This window comes from Diorhabda carinulata, chromosome 2 (assembly GCF_026250575.1).
Source record: "Diorhabda carinulata isolate Delta chromosome 2, icDioCari1.1, whole genome shotgun sequence".
In the NCBI taxonomy this organism is placed as follows: domain Eukaryota; kingdom Metazoa; phylum Arthropoda; class Insecta; order Coleoptera; family Chrysomelidae; genus Diorhabda; species Diorhabda carinulata.
The window spans coordinates 31330527-31349946 of NC_079461.1; the positions used below are offsets into that span (position 1 = coordinate 31330527).

General features: G+C 32.2%; 1 protein-coding gene across 1 annotated transcript in view; it reads left to right on the forward strand.

Annotated features, from left to right (window-relative positions):
- The window catches only part of LOC130903714 (slit homolog 3 protein-like), a 169435-nt gene that overhangs the window by 140605 nt on the left and 9410 nt on the right, over positions 1–19420 (forward strand). Inside the window, exon 3 of the mRNA XM_057815953.1 lies at positions 19056–19175. Within this exon, the coding sequence (XP_057671936.1) occupies positions 19056–19175 (120 nt within the window). The remainder of the gene's footprint in view (positions 1–19055; positions 19176–19420) is intronic.

Consider the following 19420-nt stretch of genomic DNA (forward strand, 5'->3'; position numbering starts at 1 on the left):
TTTTTAACCTTATTATCTACCTTTCTTTGATGTTGACGTAAAATTACATAATTATGTTGTTTTGTGTCAACCGCATCACAGATAATGAAGAAACTGAGGTAATAAAGTGCTTTTAATGGAATTTCGGCGATGAGAAAGACATTTAACTAATTTATGAACTGAATTGACTATATTCTCTTGATTTTATGTGAAAATGGTTGAGGAATTTTCGCTAGAACATTTTTTCAATCCCTGGAATTTTATTAATTGGAAATATTTGAACTGTTGACTCTCGAGTTTAAAATATCAAGTTCTAGCCCTAGATGAAATGTGAATCCAATGAATTACGCTAGGTTTATATTAATTGAGGTACTGCGTAGAATTCTGGGTACACTTTACCGAATTATGTTGAATAAACTTTCTGGCTACAATACTTGTATCACAGAGAAGAATGGTTGACATCATGCAACATCTTATTCAACACTTTTACAAGAAAATTTTCAGTGAGTAATTTCCAAGTACTTCTATGTACTACATTGTAGAGACTAAATGGGGTTTCCAATAACGATTTATCACATATTTATCTCTTGTTAATATCTGTTTGTTACAATATTGATATTGTTAAATTTAATTATCATTTTTTTCCTTATCAACTTTGGACTACTTCTTGTATCTCAATAAAAGATTTAGCTACGTTAAAATACGGTAGTTTTGATGTATTTCTCATTATGGGGTCCATATTCTATCTTCTACAACTTCTAAGGGATCGGAGAATTTCGTTATTTCTTCATTAATTGTCTCAAACCCCTCTAGAGATTGATATATATTAGAAAACTCCCTATTTTTCATAAGTTGTGAACAACCATCTAGTTTATATTGTGTATAAGGTTTTGGAGAATTCTCAACTAGAAGGAGTTGAAAAAGTATATAAAATATATCGTAGCTTTCCATATTGATCAAAATGAGTCTTATCCGAACACGAATATATGTCATTTGAAAATTAAAAATAAAAGTCATTAATAAAACAAACTGGTTTGATTCACAGCGATCACAATCAGGTTATGCGGACTTTTTTGGGATAAAATGTTACAGTGTACGAAAGGGCGGCATGAATAATCATTAATCACAAGTTCATTGAATGAAACTTTTGACTAGTTGATGTGTAAGCTTTTAGAAAATACGACAGCCGTTCTAGTTGAACGTAACCTACTGTTTTATATGATACGTTATTAGTCCAGCTTTTATCCCGCTAGGAATTTTCTTTCTAATTGTGTAATAAAAAATTAGTTCGATGTTTGGAAGGCAAGTAGTGATTTGGTAACAAGAGTTAAACACACAATGTGTGTGAGAATTATGGGGATGTGTTCCTCCATTGAAGGGGGAAAAGCTATCAGGGTTTTAATTTTTATACTGACAGAAAGCATTAATTTAATATCTTAATTTGTCAATATGAGAGTTTGGTTCAAGATTATTTTTCTGATAACATATTACTTACTTAGTATGTCTAGGGAGCGCATTTACATAAAGACCCGTAGTCGTTTTACATAAAGGAATTTCTTACGCAATTGATAGAATGTTGCACTAGGAAATGTGGGTCATATCGCGCCATCAACTTTTTTTAAGGTTTAGACAAATGCGTGAGAAAGTATCAACCTAATTAAGAGCAATATATGAATATTAACAGGAGACTTGTTAGTCTCAATGGATACTTAAAGACGCAATGTTTATCGAAGGATGCAACGTGCATATTCTTTTACGCAGAGAACAAAACCTCTATCGGCATTTTTCGAAGTGTGGGAGACTACAGAATTACACCTAAAGACTGAGCATTCCTAGTACCATAACAAGAAAAAGGAACACAATAGATCTCGGTATATATGATACCTTGACCTACATTTCTGATCATTTACCAGCCATATCAATCCCATTTTCCAATCTAGCTATTATTAATAGGTATATTGTTTGTTGTAGCAACTTTGTAGAGCTCACCAGCTAGATTTTCCTCTATGAATGAAGGTCAATAAGACTATTCTCAAGAATACTAGGTCAGATGTTCACTTTCTTTGTGTACAAAAATATCGAGCATTTTCATCCCTTCAGTAGCAATACTTTTCTTCTTCTTCTATCTTTTCTATGGGCAATTCTGCCTGTTTCTTTTTTTGTGCTTTTAAGTTATAATATTGCTCCATCTTTTCCGGGATCGACCGACACTTCTCCTCCCTCCATGTTGTTTTAATGTAGTCACTACTTACTCAATCTCTCAGTATATTCCCCGTGATTCTCGTCAGGGCGTGTCCGGTCGCGTTTCTGCTGTGTATGTCATTATTAATCTTATAACAACTTTGTAAATTCTAGTCTTGGTTTCCGTTCTAATATTTTTGTTTCTCCATATTGTTTTATTGAGGCATCTTGCTGCTCTATTGGCTTTCTGTATTTGTTCTTTTATTTCTACGTCTCCTTAGCTTGATAGTGTGATGCTTAAGTAGTTGGTTTCCATGCTGGTACCGTCAATTTCTATCTTACATCTAATCGGTTCTTTGCTAATGACCAGTGCTTTTGTTTTTTGCAGTAGCAACAATTTTGTTTGTTGAAATTCCCCTTAAGAACAAACATTTAATCATTAGTGAAGTCAATATTGTACAAAATATTCTGGTGTTGTATTTTGAAAGCCGTCATTTTTTAAATCAAATCCCTGTGTATATGGAAAGTTTCGCAGTAAAGGTGCTTCATCCAAAAACGACTATTATTTCTTTTTTGTCAGCAGCTAAACTAGTTTCGCTTAGTTGAGTAACTAATTCCGAACCATATTCATGATTTAACTTACTATTACAATATCTTTCATCAAATGCTGAGGACGTTTATCTAGTGCATTTTACGTATTCCTTTCAATTAAGAATAATTTCAGTTCTTAGTTGAAGTATGAATATCATTAAAAGTATGAATAAACTTTGATATTAAATAGGGGCGCAAATATTAAAATCAGCAGATTATTCCTAAGCATAAATCGTAACTGGAAATCCGAAGATGACCAGTAGGATAATATGATTAAAAATTGGAAAAAATTGTCTGTCGAAGCGAATGGCTTGGATACAGAGGAAAAAAAATTACTAATCACTCCAATAGATCGACCGCGGTTGGTCGATTGTGGTGTACAAGAGCAAGAGCAGGTCACAACAATGCCAACTCAATAAAACCCTACTTAAATATTGACGAAGAACATCATAATCAAATTATAAATGAATCTTCACTTAACTTTTCTAATTGTTCTTTTGTTATTTGCACCTTGAAATAAATTGTTTTTGTTCCGTATTTTTTCTATAATTGGAAAAAAATTTTTATCAGAATAACCCTCGAACATTGAAAAATGCTCAAAATTGTTGTAACTTTCTCAAGCTTGTTGCTTACAGCGCCGGTCTGTTTCCAAGCATTACTATTACTACTAAAAATCAGCCTACAAACTAAAATAAGAACAAGGGTTTGCACTTTTTTGAATTATCTATAGGGGCCGTTATACGGTTTTGAATTGACACCTTGTATGTATGAAGGAACTACTCTAAAGTTCTAGCGCATTCGGTTAGATTAATTTATAACCGGCTCCCCAAAGACAAAATGGGAGGAAAGTTCATTTTTACTGTTGATATTGCAGCATTTTCCCGTAGAGAAACAGTTTCATGATTATAATTTTCTGAATGTATGATTCAGAATTATTACGCTAGCAAGAAAAAATAGAAAAAGATTCTAAATAAGCTGCAGTATATGAACTAAAAAAATAATGTACATTGCGACTTTATTACCAGTAGGGCAACAAAACTCATTAAATCAGACGTCTAAACTATTACTTCACTAAAATTCGATTATTCAGAACTTGTGGAAAATAAATAAGCAACATTATTGTAGTGATTGACTTGATCCGAAATACGGAACGATGATTATTAAACTTCTAAAAAAACTTATAAACATTAAAGCCAAAGGAAAAAACATCTTAGTAAAAAGCTATCACTATAGAAGTTCAATCGCTTAAGTGTAAAAAAAAGAGAGATATCTAAAAATTATAAATATTAAACTCAAAGAGAAAAAGATAAAAAAAAAGCATCTTAGTGAAAAATATCTCGCAATTTAATGAAGAAAAGTTCGACCCTTGTAAAAAAACCTCGTGAAAACTGAAAGCCCAATAATCAGCTGGCTAGTAAATAGAAGAAAACATAAATAAATTTCGAAGAAAAGAGAATTCATATTTTCTATCAAAAAAACAGAACTAAGGAATTGCTAGTAAGATATTGCAGGTCAAAAAAATTCATACTGAGACGATTTTTATAAGAAAACAAGTTCTAATTGTTTTTATTTAAATAATGTGAAAAAAATTAGCTTGCTTTTTGTAATTTACATAAGAAATTAACGTTACAACACAGTTGTTTGCTATGGATGCTGCACTTTTACCATTAATTCCTTACGTACAAAACGCAGAATTACGCAGTGAGAAATAATTTTGTTGGTGGCTGAAATTCCAAATCAGTTTAGGGACTAATCGCATGCGAATTTTTTGACAATTTTGATACTGGACATGCGATCCTAAACTAAACAAAGCTAATATCTTACATTCGAGTGAGAAATATTTTCTCACTCCAGTAAACCATAAGTTGTTAGATGTCAAATTTTTACAGAACGTTTTCCACGTTGCATGCAACACCGACGATTAGAACACAATATATACTAAATTATGAAAACATTTGCCGACCAGAACACTGCATAATCATTATCGCAGTTGAAATTTTTTAAATACTGTACAAAATGAAGTACGGAAATTTGGAGTTTAAATAAACAACCCTAGATATTATTCAAAAAGCATCGGATCTGTGAAATCACGCATAGAATACAAGTCAAAGTGATTTCTTTTTCTGAAAATACTTTTAATCGCGTTCTGAAGAATTATCAAGAAAATTAATTCAGTCAGGTTTATGTTCCCTATAGTCGATTCTGGGAAGTCCCATAATTATTGTATTGTTATCAAACAGTCAAAAAACTTTTCTGAAGAAATTAAGCAAATTCTAAAAGATTCTGAGAAGTATTTCATAGCAAAAGTATGTTAGAAAATATTATGGCAGATTACATTTATGGTTTTAATTTCAAGCTGCTTCGGGAAGATTTTCGTTCGATCCTTTCCTGACACTAAAACAAGTGTCCTTAAAAATTTCACTCCTATTTCTACGAAATTTACAAAAGAATTACAAAGCTTCTACCATGCAAGACCTATACCTGGTTTTTTTAAGTCACAAAATGGCAGATATAAAAGATAACTCGCGTTAAGAAAAAAATTTTGACTAGTGCAAAAGATGTAGTGACACTTTTGCAATCACCGAATTTAGAATTATATTCAGGTCACTGTTTCCAAAGGTCACTATTTTAGTGAATCCAGGACAAAGTATTTCAACAGAAAAATGCACTCTCCAGCACCACTAGACCCTAAATAGAGCAGTACTGTGGAAGCTAAATACGTTTGCCACTCAATTTCAACCTCGGTTAATATTACAATTAATTATTTAAATCATTCAAATATAATATAAAAATGAATCAATGTAATATTTATTTTAATTCTGAACATACTTTTGACCGCATGAAAGCAACGCAACAGAAAAAAGGTACAGTATACAACAGATGACATTTTACTTCTTCAACACTACTCCTTGCACTTCTGGAGTGAGTAGATGACGTGCTGTGAAAAATTTTCTCATACCTCCTGTAAGTATTTTCAATAAATAATGACAAATTATGATAATTTTCTTCATAATGTCTCTTTATGGCGAATGGTTTCCTTAGCATGTAGAACTAACTAAAAATCTATATGTCTCCTAAGCCATAAATTTTATCGAGTTAAGCAAAGAGTACCTTTTTGTTGAAAAATTGATTCAAATATTCTTTTCTGCTACATTTAGATTATATAGATTGTCCCTGTAAAAGGTACGGATTGTTAACCATTCGGCGTGAATCACACCTGGCCTTCGGATAGTAGTGTAGAATTATTTGATCTCAGAAACGAAGGGTGGTATGAGAAAATTTTTATTATGTCACAGCAATATTTTCACGTCATCTACTCATCAAGTATACTGACTGTTTGTAGGTCAATTAAATTTTAAGGTGCTAGAATAATGAAGTGACAATACTCAGTGAACGTCAACTTTCCGTTACCAAGAAAAAGAAAAAGGAAAGACTTCTTTTTCGAGTCATTGTAGAAATATGTAATATTAGCATATTATTAAGAATAATGAATGACAAAATAACCTGATTGTTATTTTGAAACAAAACTGTGTACAATCTTAAAATGACCATAACTTCCACTAAAGACAACATTAAAAAGTTTTTATGAGAGAATGTTGAGATTGAAATTGTAGTATTAATAGTGATGGAAAAGGACTTATTAATCAACCAATAAATAAGCTGAATACAAAGGTAGTTCTCACTCTATCATGAGTAAAATAAATTGTAATAATATAATTATTTTTATTCACACATTTCTTTGAAATCCACCCTTAAACGAATTTGACATCCCCTCATACAATCGACACAGCTTGTCTGGTCCTATATCTGTTGACCCTCACGTTGATGAATGTCTTGAGACGCTCTCTCGACAACGTGACCCATAGGGTCAAGTTTCTTTTCGATTTCGTGTACGAGACGTTTTGATATGTTCTTACAGTAACGTGCTTGAAAATGACAAGCTTCTTTTTTGGTCCATCGCCATAAAACGTTGTCCGGTCAAATTCAACTTTGCTCTCTCTATATTTTACTCGATAGCTCCGAGTATGGAAAAAAGAATTGAAAACACAATAAATTGGACGTATTAGGCATTTACGCCACTGGATACCAAATGCATCTATCACCAATGTATAATGAAATAATATTTATTTACAACCATATACAGGGTGTCCCACGACGAGTTATAACTATCTGTATATAGCAAAATACTCATAGTAAAATCATGAAAACTTCTACGTTTGGGTTTTCGGAAACGATTTTTTTAACTAAAATATTTTCAAATACTTCCGGTTCTACCGTTCTACTGTAACTTTGTTATTTTAAATAGAACACCCTGTATATCAATACACTTTTGAAATCTACGTAAAATTTCAGTATACTTTTGTATAAAAACTTTTTCAAAAAATAGATACTTTTTGAGTTATTAATTTTTTTGTAAAAAATTTGACCATTGCAGACCCCTATCAATTATTTTTTTACGAGGATAGCCTTAAAGATATGAAAATGGTTTCTATTCAGTTGCTTTTAGTAAGGTCAGACGTATTTGAATCTTTTTGGAAAAATTTCTATTCTGTACAGGGTGTGTATAAAAAGTGTTCAAAGTTTAACTTCATAAATATGAAATTTCTTTATTTTTTTAAATAGAACCACACAGTTTTCTCTATTTTAATGCATTCAGAGGTAAAAAATAAGTCAAATTCATGCATACTTTACTATACCTAAATCTTACCTTTATCTTGATATTAAATGTTTTCTGTAAATTTTTAGAGACACAGGTGTGGTCTAAAGCAATTTTTTTATCTTGTCAAAGTCTGCATATAAAATCAAATCAAATTGTATTAATTAATCCTATTCCAACTTTTAGTCGTTTTTAACAAGTTTTAATTATTTATATATACTTTGAAATAAATGACAGTTGTCTAACTGTCATTAGTCAATTGTTGATACTTTCGAAAATCGTTAAAATGGCTAGTTCTCATTTTAATAACGAATAAATAAAATTTGGACCATACCCGCATCTCTAAAAATTTACAGAAAACATTTAATATCTGGATAACGGTAAGGTTTATATATAGGAAAGTATACATGAATTTAACTTATTTTTTTACCTCTGAATGCATTAAAATAGATGCTAAATAGGTTCTATTTAAAAAAAAAATGAAGAAATTTGATATTTATGAAGTTAAACTTTGAACACTTTTTATACACACTCTGTATAAAATAAAAAAAATTTCAACATAGATTCAAATACGTCTGATCTTGCTCAGAGCAACCGAGCAGAAACCATTTTCATATCTTTAAGGGTATCCTCGTAAAAAATAATTTATAAGGGTCTGCAGCGGTAAAATTTTTCACAAAAAAATTAATAACTCAAAAAGTATGCATTTTGCGAAAAAAGTTGTTGGACAAAAGTATACTAAAATTTTACGTATATCTCAAAATTTTAATAATATACAGGGTATTCTATTTAAAATAACAATGTTATAGTTCTACCGGAAGTCGGCCATCTTTGAAAATATTTTAGTTAAAAAAATCGTATCCGAAAACCCAAACGTAGAAATTTTCATGATTTTACAATGAGGATTTTGAAATATACAGATAATTCTAACTCGTCGTGGGACACTCTGTATGCAATGCTGTCATCACGAAAGTCACTGAAGGTTAGAAACTGTCATATTACACACCTATACTCTATTCACAACTCGACGCTTCGTGTTTCTTACCCATTGTGAACGACAAAACGTTTACAATAAAAAACACTGGGAAAGCGAATTAAAAAAAATGAGAAATGTCGTAAAATACTGTAAAAATAATAATAAACTTTCAAAATATTCTAACGAAATAGATATTCTGTTATTTAGTAATTATTTTGAAACTCTAAAGTTTGAATTCCGTTTTCATATTAATACCAATACTCATCAAATATGAACATAATCATTTCATAAACTCAAAAGCAACAAGAACTCCCTATGGTCTGCAAATTAGTCCTTATAAGTGATTACCAGACCGGTTAAGTTCTGCAGCACGCCACTGTTCCTTGCAAATTCCGACTTGATAGACAATCCCTCCAACTGTGGCCGTAGCTTATCCCGTCCAGTGGTTTCGTATCGGTGGGCATGCATAGATCATGATGTCCAGCCCAAACCGCAACCCTTACTAATTTTGTCTCGAGGTAAGTTAACTTAGATGGATAGCTGTCATATCGGATATTTCAAATCCCTTATGGATTATACAAAGATAATTGCCATTTATGATAAAGGGAATAATGAAATTGATTCATGTAATTGTCTATTGAATACCCTTGTAATTCTACTACAAACGTTGCATAATTGGGTTGCCGGAGTTCTCGCTGCTAATTGGTATCTCTTCTCAATACTCTTCAGAATATGTGATTTTACAAAATACGAGGGCCGCTTTTTTCTAAATCTCCCATCGCTCTGTGCAGACGTTTCACGGGCAGAAGAAAGCGGGCATGCGCTGTAGGCGACGGCGAAGCTCTCGCACTACACACTCACATTGTTGACATTCAGACGTCAGTCGGCGTTGTGCTACAGGCCCGTAAACATGTTCGCCATTATACTCACGCCAAGTGTGAATTGCGAAGTGTGATTCGTTTTCTGCAGATTGAATCGGAGAATGAGTCGTATGTATGGGGAAAACTTCATGAGTGATGTACGTGAATGGCCGTATTGATGTGCATTATGAAGGGGGCCAAGGACGCAAATCTGTCGTTTCATATGACCTGGTTCAACGAGTTGATAGAATAATTAAAGAAAATCGCAGATTCACCATTACTGCTTTGTCTATGGAATTTCCAGAGGTTTCAAGGTCTTTTTTTGTTCTCTATTGTTACTGAACGGTTAGGCTTCATTGGCGGCAACTTTCTTTGAAGAGGGTGTTGAAAAGCTAGTCCACACAAATGTCTCAATCTCTTCGGTGATTATATCAAAAAGTAACCGTGTAACAATCTCTTGGTAATAAAATTACCGTTTTATATGTATAATATTTTATTTATAGCATATCGGAGGTTGAAAAAAAAACGGCCTTCTGATTTTCCGAAGTAAAATTTTAAACAAGGTTTTTGATAAGCTGCCAATCCAGTAGTGGTATCAAAATCTGTTTGAATTTTGAAAATTCTGCACATTCTTCTAACCTGGATCTTATTTATCACTTTTAGTGATTTCTCTAAACTTACATGAGAAACTTAAGGAAACCTGTGAAAATACAACTAATTGTTTTCCTCGAAACGACTCACTTATACGATTGTCGTTCAAAACTAAGCGTCCAAAATGATTTAAATTTAATCGAGAATTGCCCAACACAAGCACAAAAATATTTACGCAATATAAGTACTGGCATCTTCAGGACTTAAATGTATTGAAATATTTGTTATGTTATGGTTATGTGTCCGATATAACTGTTTAAAGTTTTACACTGTATTATCTGTCGTTTATCTTCCCAACTATACGTTATTCCCAATTTTTTTTCTTATAAACAAAGATTGGTTTACCTCTTTGATCACATAAAAAAAATCATAGTAATGAGTTTCGAGTAAAAAAATTTTCTATTTGACGAATTGATACGTTAATGAACGTAAAATGTAAATCGCCCAGTTTCAGTTCAATCAGAAAAGGTTCGCATTAGTTACATTAATTGTCGCGGATCATTTGTACTTCAAAGTTCGTCGGTCTCAAGAATAATATTCTAATTTAAATTTAATCGACGAATTCGACCTGATTTTCTTTCTAACGGTTAACATAAACTCACTTATTTGCATATAAATTTGTGGAAAACCTTCAATTTATATGGTAACGTGTTAATCTACACGTTCCTTTTCCTCGAATTTATTTTGCTAATTTTACTCAATAGCAACACTTTCCCAATTTTCATTATCGGTATCTTCATGATTATATTCGAAAGTATCATAAGTTTGTTAATCAAAAGAGGCATCGAAAAAAAAACTTTACAATTATTACATATACGAGGGTTGTTTGAAATCGACTCCTTTCGTCCAAACCGCGTCAATATTCATTCGAATGCACAGATAGCTTAAGCATTAAGGCCGATTCATAAACTTGACTTTCTATTTGCCATTGCCCGACCCTATTCATAAAATTGAAGTTGCTGACGTTAACCTAATAGTTTGTTTGTTTATTATTTTTGTGTACTGCTGTTTGTTTTCCCGATATTTCTGTTTTTTGTTTGTAATCCGGTATTTCTATTGCTACGAAAGCTGCTACGAACGGCCGACGTGAAAACATAAAATTCGTTTATGTTGAATGTCACCAACAGCAGACATCGACGTCAAACGGCAGCTTTGATGGTCTTACGCATTTCAATGTTTTTAATTTTGTTACAGCAAACGTCAACGGCAAACGGAAAGTCAAGTTTATGAATCGGCGGCCTTAATTCCCAGACAGTATATTTATGGCAAATGCTCTCCTTTGATATTCTGATAGCTTCTTTAATCCCTATAACCTTAATCCGACCTCATTTAATTCAGACAATCAAGCTGATATGGGCCCGTTTGAATTCAGCTGTCTAGAATTTTATGGTCGAAGATGCAGAGTGTTTGTACCATTTTTACAAAAATCTTTAGAACGCTTCACTTATACTATTGTCAAAAAGGAACTTAGCATCTAAAATCTTTAAGCGCGTGCGCAATTTACTTGTTTTTTCTCTTGTTAAGATTTACGAATTAATTTTTATTTTATTTTTTTATTGACGAGTGCATTTTGGGTTAGAAGACAATGAACTGAATGAATGTTTCAGTTTGTCATTCCATTATTAAAGTGAGAACAGGTGAGGTGACATTATCAGCTCAATATAGGCCGCTTGACATGGTGCAATACAACGTGCAATGCAATGCAAGACGCAATATTTCTTGATCAAAAGCATGCGCAACCGCAATATCGGTTTTGTGTCATTTTTATTGCATGCAATTTTAAATCTAAATACTTTGGCTTAACAGATCAGCTGACTTTCGTAGCTCAGCTTTGTTATATTCATTTTTGAATTAGATACAAAATATTAGTAAAAATTTGAGGTTAGGAATTTGTTTACTTTTACTGTTTACAGAGACTTGCATGCAATTTCTTGCAAGTTGTATTGCGTTATGTCAAGCGACCTTGTGAAATAAATTAGGTCATTTGCAAAGCTATGGATGTTGATAAAAACATTAAATTTTACCTTTAAGGTTATGTTTTTAAATAGATGAACGACGCAAACTTAGTAAAACAAAGTATTATGAACTATCTTTTTCTAAACCACATTATTTTACTTTAAGCCGGAATCACTTTCTCTCTCTTCAGTTTATTTTATGACTCATTCAACGAATACGATTCATTTCACTAGAATTGCTTCTATAAAAGAAATAACAACATTGCCTATTTGCAAATACACCTTTCTATTTACGAGTCTAACTTGGACTCTTATTTCTTCTTGAATAGTGCTCAAGGAAAATGGAGTTCGAGAAGGTTCCGTAAAACCAATTTTTCTATTTTAGGATACTCTGGGGAATCTAAGTAGACAGTCTCCGTTCTAGAAGAGCTTGGAGAGTTTATCTGTTTGGAAGTGTAGCTAGAAAAAAAGGACTAAACTGAAATATGTTTGTTTTGAGAGTTTTAACACTTCCAATCACCAATTTCAATAGTAGCCATTTATTCGCAAATTGTTTATGTTTAGATGTATATAACTTCACACATTTTTTATTTTCAAAAGGCGGTAAAAAATTCAGTATGTTTCAAAACGTGTATTTATATTCTAACTTGAAAATGGAAATGAAATTGTGTGAAAAGCGTATAAAAGTTATTATTGTTATAAGCAGAATAAGCAGTGAACAGAAACGACACAAATCAATGATTAGGTAGAAGATTAGTCTTCTTGCTCTATTTTACAGACATGGTCCTGATTTGTAAATACAACTTGACCTCATACTTTACACGCTGATATCTAGCTTTAATACTTTTCCTTCAGTGCTTCACCTAAAAGTCTATTTTTAGATTATAATTTAGAAATATTTGACAATTCTGACTATTTCATTAACAGCCATCCTATTCAAATAATTTCTACAGTCTCTTTTTGTACCTCTTATCCATCTTCCACGTCTACAACGTCCTATATTGTTGTTTTTCTGGTGGTCCAGTAAAGTATTTCCGATATTTTTTTATGTGAAAAGCAAGCACAAGAGGGTGTAGAGATGCTTGTGGTTATTGATCTTGAACTTCTGAAGGATGTGGTGATCGGAAAAGACGTATCTTAGTATCTGATCCCACAGACTTGCACATCTCCAAAGAAAGGATGCCTGAAGAATCGAAGTGCTGGACATCAGCAGGCACTCGGTGAGCTACGTCTGCCTGTCGAGTAGATCCTGCAAAATCTACTTTAGGTAGGATTATGCTGGACATTCATGATGGCATTTTCGATAAAGATTAACTAAATTAAATTTATTAATAAAGTTTTGCATACTATTAATTTTAACTGTTAAAACCCACGGAAAAAACTACATTGTTAATTTACATAAGAGAAAATATTTATAAATATAGGATGAGTCAAAATTAGATGATAGTATTAAATATTGTGACTACTCCATTAAATTTGTTTTTATTTTACGTCGTGTATAAATTACCAAACGATTGGCGCCCAAATCTTTTTCTCACCCAAGAAGTTGAACATCACAATACGAGGTCTGGCTATTGAATAACAAGATTGGTTACGAAAAAGGGTTTTATTATAGAGATTATTCTATATTCGAATGCTCCCTTCCAATATACTCCCCTCCCCTCACCGCACATGTATCGAAACAGTGCTGGAGATCTTCTTTGGTGAGTGCCTTTGGAAGCTCTGCCGTTTTTTGCTTTACTGCTTCTATCTACTCAAATCGGGTCCCTTTCAAAGTAAATTTTATCTTCGGAAACAAAATCTGGTGAATACAGCGGGTGTACGAGCACTGGAGTGCGCTTACTGGCCAAATACTGCTTCATAGATGGCGCGTTATGGGCAGGTGCGTTATCCTGGTGCTGGTGCAAAATCCATGAGTTGTTCTTCCACAACTCGAGTCGTTTTTTACGAACTCGTTCTCGCAGTATTGCCAAAACTGACAAATAGTAAGTCTGGTTGACAGTCTGACATTCTGGAACCCATTCAATAGTCACGAGACCGTTAATGTCAAAAAAACTATCAACATTGTCTTAAATTTTGATTTGCTCTCTCGGCACTCACTAAAGCGCTTACACCACTCAAAAACACGCGCACGACATAAAGAATTGTCCCCATAGGCCTATTTCAACAATTTATAGCACTCTGTCGGAGTTTTATTCAATTTAACGAGAAACTTTAGATTGATACGTATATAAATGCTTTTCTCGTGATATATATATGAAATTATACTTTATTCAAAATTCATGTATAAGAACAGGCTTATTTGTAACTATTTTTTTCGAAGTTCAACTAGGTTTTGTATCACTATATTGCAATTATTTGTTGGGCGCAATATTTAATTCCTACCTTCGTATATTATTAATCGAAATCCTTTGAAATTATCAAAAATTTTGAACAATTGTCCAGCATATAATTGAATTTAACTTGAAATTCAATGAGCGCTAAAATTTCTACCCAAGTTGCTATTGTAAATTTTCTTTTATTATTATCGTCTCTCTTTTATATCCGCTATCAATTGTGGAAATTATTCAAAAAATATAATTTGTTCATTCGTTCTCTGAACAAAATTGATTTGTATGATTCTTTTGCTGATCTAATTTTTATATTGTATACTCTCAATTGTCAAGTAAATGAGATAATCGCTTTATGTTTGCTGCCTACTGTTTCTAGCATTTTTTTCTCCTATTTATTATCAGAATTATTTTGTGACATCTACTGATTCTATTCCTCTTGTAGTGCAATGGCCCTTTTGTTCGAATGTATCTTATTACTGGCCAAGATCAAAGTCAAAGACGTGACTTATTGTAGTCAGTTGGTCAGTCATAATTCCTTTGATTTATGTAGTAATATCGTGTCAGCTTTATTTTATTATAATAATGGAATTGTTGTCGTTACCAATTAATATTTTGCGATTTTAAGAGAGGTGATCGAACACTTTTTCATTCGTTGACGTTTTTCTATTATCTCACTATTTGTTGCTTGTTCAATTAACTTTTCTTGTATTTGCACATTATGTACTTTATCTTCTGTTGCTATCAGCATGCTCTTCATTCATTTATCTATATTTAATTTCATATTCATATTTAATATTTTTAGATTATATTGTAGATTTCGCTAATAATATCCAATCATCTGCGGATATCAGTTTCGTTAAATACATGGAACTATTTTCAAATTTCCAATAAAAAAAAATTTTTGGGTAACTACAGATTCCTTAAATATTCTCACCTCGTCAAAAAATTCTTAATATATATTATGAATTGGGACGTGATATGTCCTTGAAAATACACTTTTTACCTTTCCATTAATGTTTTATCCGGAAAATATGGGCGCTGTAAGTGACGAGCATGTAGAGCGCTTTCATCAAGATATCACCATAATTGAAAAGCGTTACCAAGGAAAATGAGACCTAGCAATGCTTGCAGACTGTTAATCTTTAGTGCCTGGAGTGTTTCTCCAGTAAGACTCCAGCTGATTCTTTAGCATTTCGTTCAGTTCGTTATTGATGGGACATCTCGTGAAGCCATAGTAGGATTCTAGCAAAGCTTTCTGCTTCCTCATTTCTTGGTATACCCTGGTGCCCTTGAAGCCAGAGTTACTTTGTTTTTGTTAGCTAAGGCTTTTGGAGTTTTTTCACACTCACATACTAGTTTGAATGTGCATTCAATAGCTTTCAGGAGCTTCAAGGTCGTTTGGCTATCTGAGAGAAGAGAATATTTATGTGCTTTTTTAGAGATTTCTATCCAAATATTCCTGAGCATATTTGTCAATACCTATCAACTTCACCTGGAAAATGGTAAATGATATTCCTAGAGGTTTGAAGAGCTTGCGTTTTGGACCATTTTTCATGCTTGCGAAAGATTTTGGCAGTCGTTAATTACCTCTTCGAATGGTATATCTCTGTTCAACATGATATGCATTTAGTTCATTGGTTTTTCACGGGTTTCTAGCTTTACTAGTTCTTGAATTCTTAGGTGACATATAAAATTTTATGATTTTAGTTTCACTAGCTTAGTTTTTGCTAAATACCTCTTTGTTTATTATACGGCGAAGAGTAGGCAGGTTTAGTAGTACCTCTAAGACTGTAGTAGGGCAGGTTGAAATTGCCCCTGTAATACCTAGACAGATTAGTCTTTGAATCTTGTTTAGTTTTTTGTGAGTTGTTGTTTGTTCAGTTTTCAACCACCAAACAAGCTCCGTATATGTGATAATGAGTTTGATGAAATACCATTTCAGGCTTTAGTCTCCATGTCTTGCCAACAAGCTTACGAAAGGTCCATACAGTCGCAGTGACTTTTCCTGGCAATTGCTTCGTCGAGGTGACTGTTCCAAATTTTGTCAATGCTTCTTGAAATCGTGTTTACTATGGCTAGTATGAAATATAGATTCCAAGCAACACGTAAAGTTTTGTGTATATTTCGAACAAGGGTCAAAAATATTAAAATTTGACTATGATGATTATGTAGTTATTTTGGAATATATTTATAAAATTTATAACATACATTATAATGTCATAGATGACAACCTACTGTATCGTATGTGATAAACTTAAGCTCATTATTTGATTTGTTTCTCATTAGTTTCTGTTGCACAGTGATAGTTCAAAATAGAATGGATACATTCGTTCAAAAATATGGAATCATTACAGTTCCCAATCGAGTAAATAGATCTGAAACTATATAACAAATCACAATACTGTAATTAAAATAATGAAGATAGAACACATTACAGTGTTCCGTTTTATCGACCAATTAAAACAAACAACCAGTGCAATACAAACAATATGGAAACAATATTACTGCAATTGTCATAATTAATTTCATTAATATGTTTCTATTCAGTAGGCTGCAAACAAGGTGTACGCTCCGCGTAATTTACATGACAATAATTACATGGAAATATTTGAATATGGTACCGGAAGAACTATATCGGTAATATTGTAGTATGAGCAAATGTAGTTCTCGAATATCACGCACCAAAATAGAAATACTTTGGTCATTGTGGCTAAATAATTTTAAGAAGGGCCGACGAATGATTTTCACTATCAAATCAACGCATGGATTTCGATACAAATAATATTTTATAACGTTATCAGGAAATTGATTTTTAGAGAAGAATGCATGATGAAAAACGTTTGAAACAAAATGTTCGGTTTATAGTTTTTCCATTGGTAATAACCATGAAAGTAAAACACTTTTACTTCTTCCTAAAGGTATTTGCCAGCCGATGGGAGCGAAATATACGTTTCAAAAGACATCAAGTAGTTATTTATACATAGGAAGATTTGAGCTGTTTTCAGCTACTTCAAATTTCACTACTGAGCTCCTTTAGAGCAAATCGATTTACATTATAGTTTGTGGAAGCTACAAATTACGCAACATGAAGAGTTTATATCGTATTAATTAGAGGATCGAAAGATTTCCGAATTTTGTAGAGATAAGTTATTTGGAGAATATGTACATATAATTGAAGAAAATAAAAAAAAATATTTGAGTGACTATCGAACCTACAACGCGCGTCAGAAAGTTGCTTTGCATTCGGGCCAAATAATTTTAATTACAAACTTCCACCACAAGGTCAATTATACATATTCTCTACAATAAAATTCGGAAATTTCCCGTTGGATATTATATTATTTACTTTTTTTATTCTTCGCGAGATATTCGATAAAACGTGTTTGATACACTTGGATACACATGCAGGAGACACTCCTGAACGTATTCCAAAAAAAATCCGTTTTCTAGAACTTTGCATTATGAACCGACTGTTTTTGCTCAGACGCTTGGCCTACTTAGCACATATTGCCGTAGATTTATCGGACACCTAGTATATGTCGCTGTAGACGATGCTTTATGTAAACTTTCTTATTACTTCCGTTAGTAGTACAGTAGATTCTATTTTTATTCATTATTGATTAACTGATAAATTCGAATTCATTTTCAAACATTTTGACCACAATCACCACAATAACGGATAGCAATAATTAAAAATTGCCTTATACAGAGTACTAAGTATGATGTGCTCAAAATAAATTATCACATATTGTCATTTGATCTTAGTATACTATTAAAGCAATTTTTTGTGTCCGGGCAACGAATTTTAGAGGTATATTTACAAAAGATTAATGGGTCCATAAATTTAGTTGTACGACGTTCAAATAAATTCGGCAAATAAATAAAAACATAATGTTTCTTCTGGGAAATCAAGTTTAATAAGAGTATATTTAATATACAGTTTAGTTCAAAATTACGGTTGAAAGTCGGCTGTTAGATTGTAGCTACAAAATACTAAATAAACTAACTCCGAAAATCCTTCAATACGATTATTAGGAAAGCGTCCATTTCATTCCAACATTCCTTTGAACAAAATACACTGTGGAATATAAATGAAACAAATTAAATTCATAAAAATAAGGAAAATCAAAATAAAAATCTATATAACAATACTTCAACTAAAGTGAAAAGAAAACTTGAGTGTTTGTTTTTCATTTTTATTTTTCACTGTATCTTCTACTAATCTTTGTTTTGACCACCGATCTTCTGAATCTGTTTGCCCTTTGGGTATTGGTATGTACGTGACATTCATTATCTTTCATTGCTGCATAAGTTTTGTCTGTTTGAAATAATCATTGTTATGTTGTCTTGAGACTGTTTCAAAAACCTATGAGAAATAAATTCATTCAAATAGCCACAATTAGTAATTCTTCTTGTGTTTTCCATTCAACAAACATACATTTTTATTAGTAGCTTGTAACTGATCTCAGTTGAAAAAGAAAACAATTTTTAATTACATCTTGAGTCTAATCGTAACTAGAATGGAGTATTTTGATATTGAGAAGAGTGGGAAATAGCTAACATTTGATTCTTGATATATCTTGAAATCCTAATATGTTTTTTCCATATTCAACTTATATTGTTATTGATTGAGTTAAATCATAATTTGTTTGTAACATACAATTTAATTTTCCTTCCACTTATATATTTATAAAATAGAGAAATAATCAGAAGACGTTGATACAATTGCTAATGAATACGTGAATTAGATTGAAATGTCCATGCGAATCTAGTAAAATCAATTTTCCTCTTGTTTAGTTGTTTGATTGAAAAGGGTTGATGTATTCGATTCAATATATTAAAATCTGTTTTAATATCTTCTTCTTCTTTCAGATGCCCTTGGGCAGTTTCCAGCCAACTAGATGTGCTTTTGCGCTGCTTTTTCTACAAACAGCAACTTTCACATTGTTACCTAACTGTCCACCTGAGTGTATATGTCTTTCGCAAACACAGGTAATTCATAAAATTTTATGTGTTTACAGTTATCCAGTTGTGTAATATGGAATACGTTTTAATCGAAAACATGCGCGGATGAAGCTTAACTAATCAAATCATGCAAAATCCCGCAACTTTATTTATATAGTTACTTTTGGAACAATAACCAAATGTCGATCAAATCAGCTGATTGATTAAAATGTTTCTGAAAAAATATTTTTAACATCATTCCTGATAAATTTATTATTCCTGTTGGTCATGAT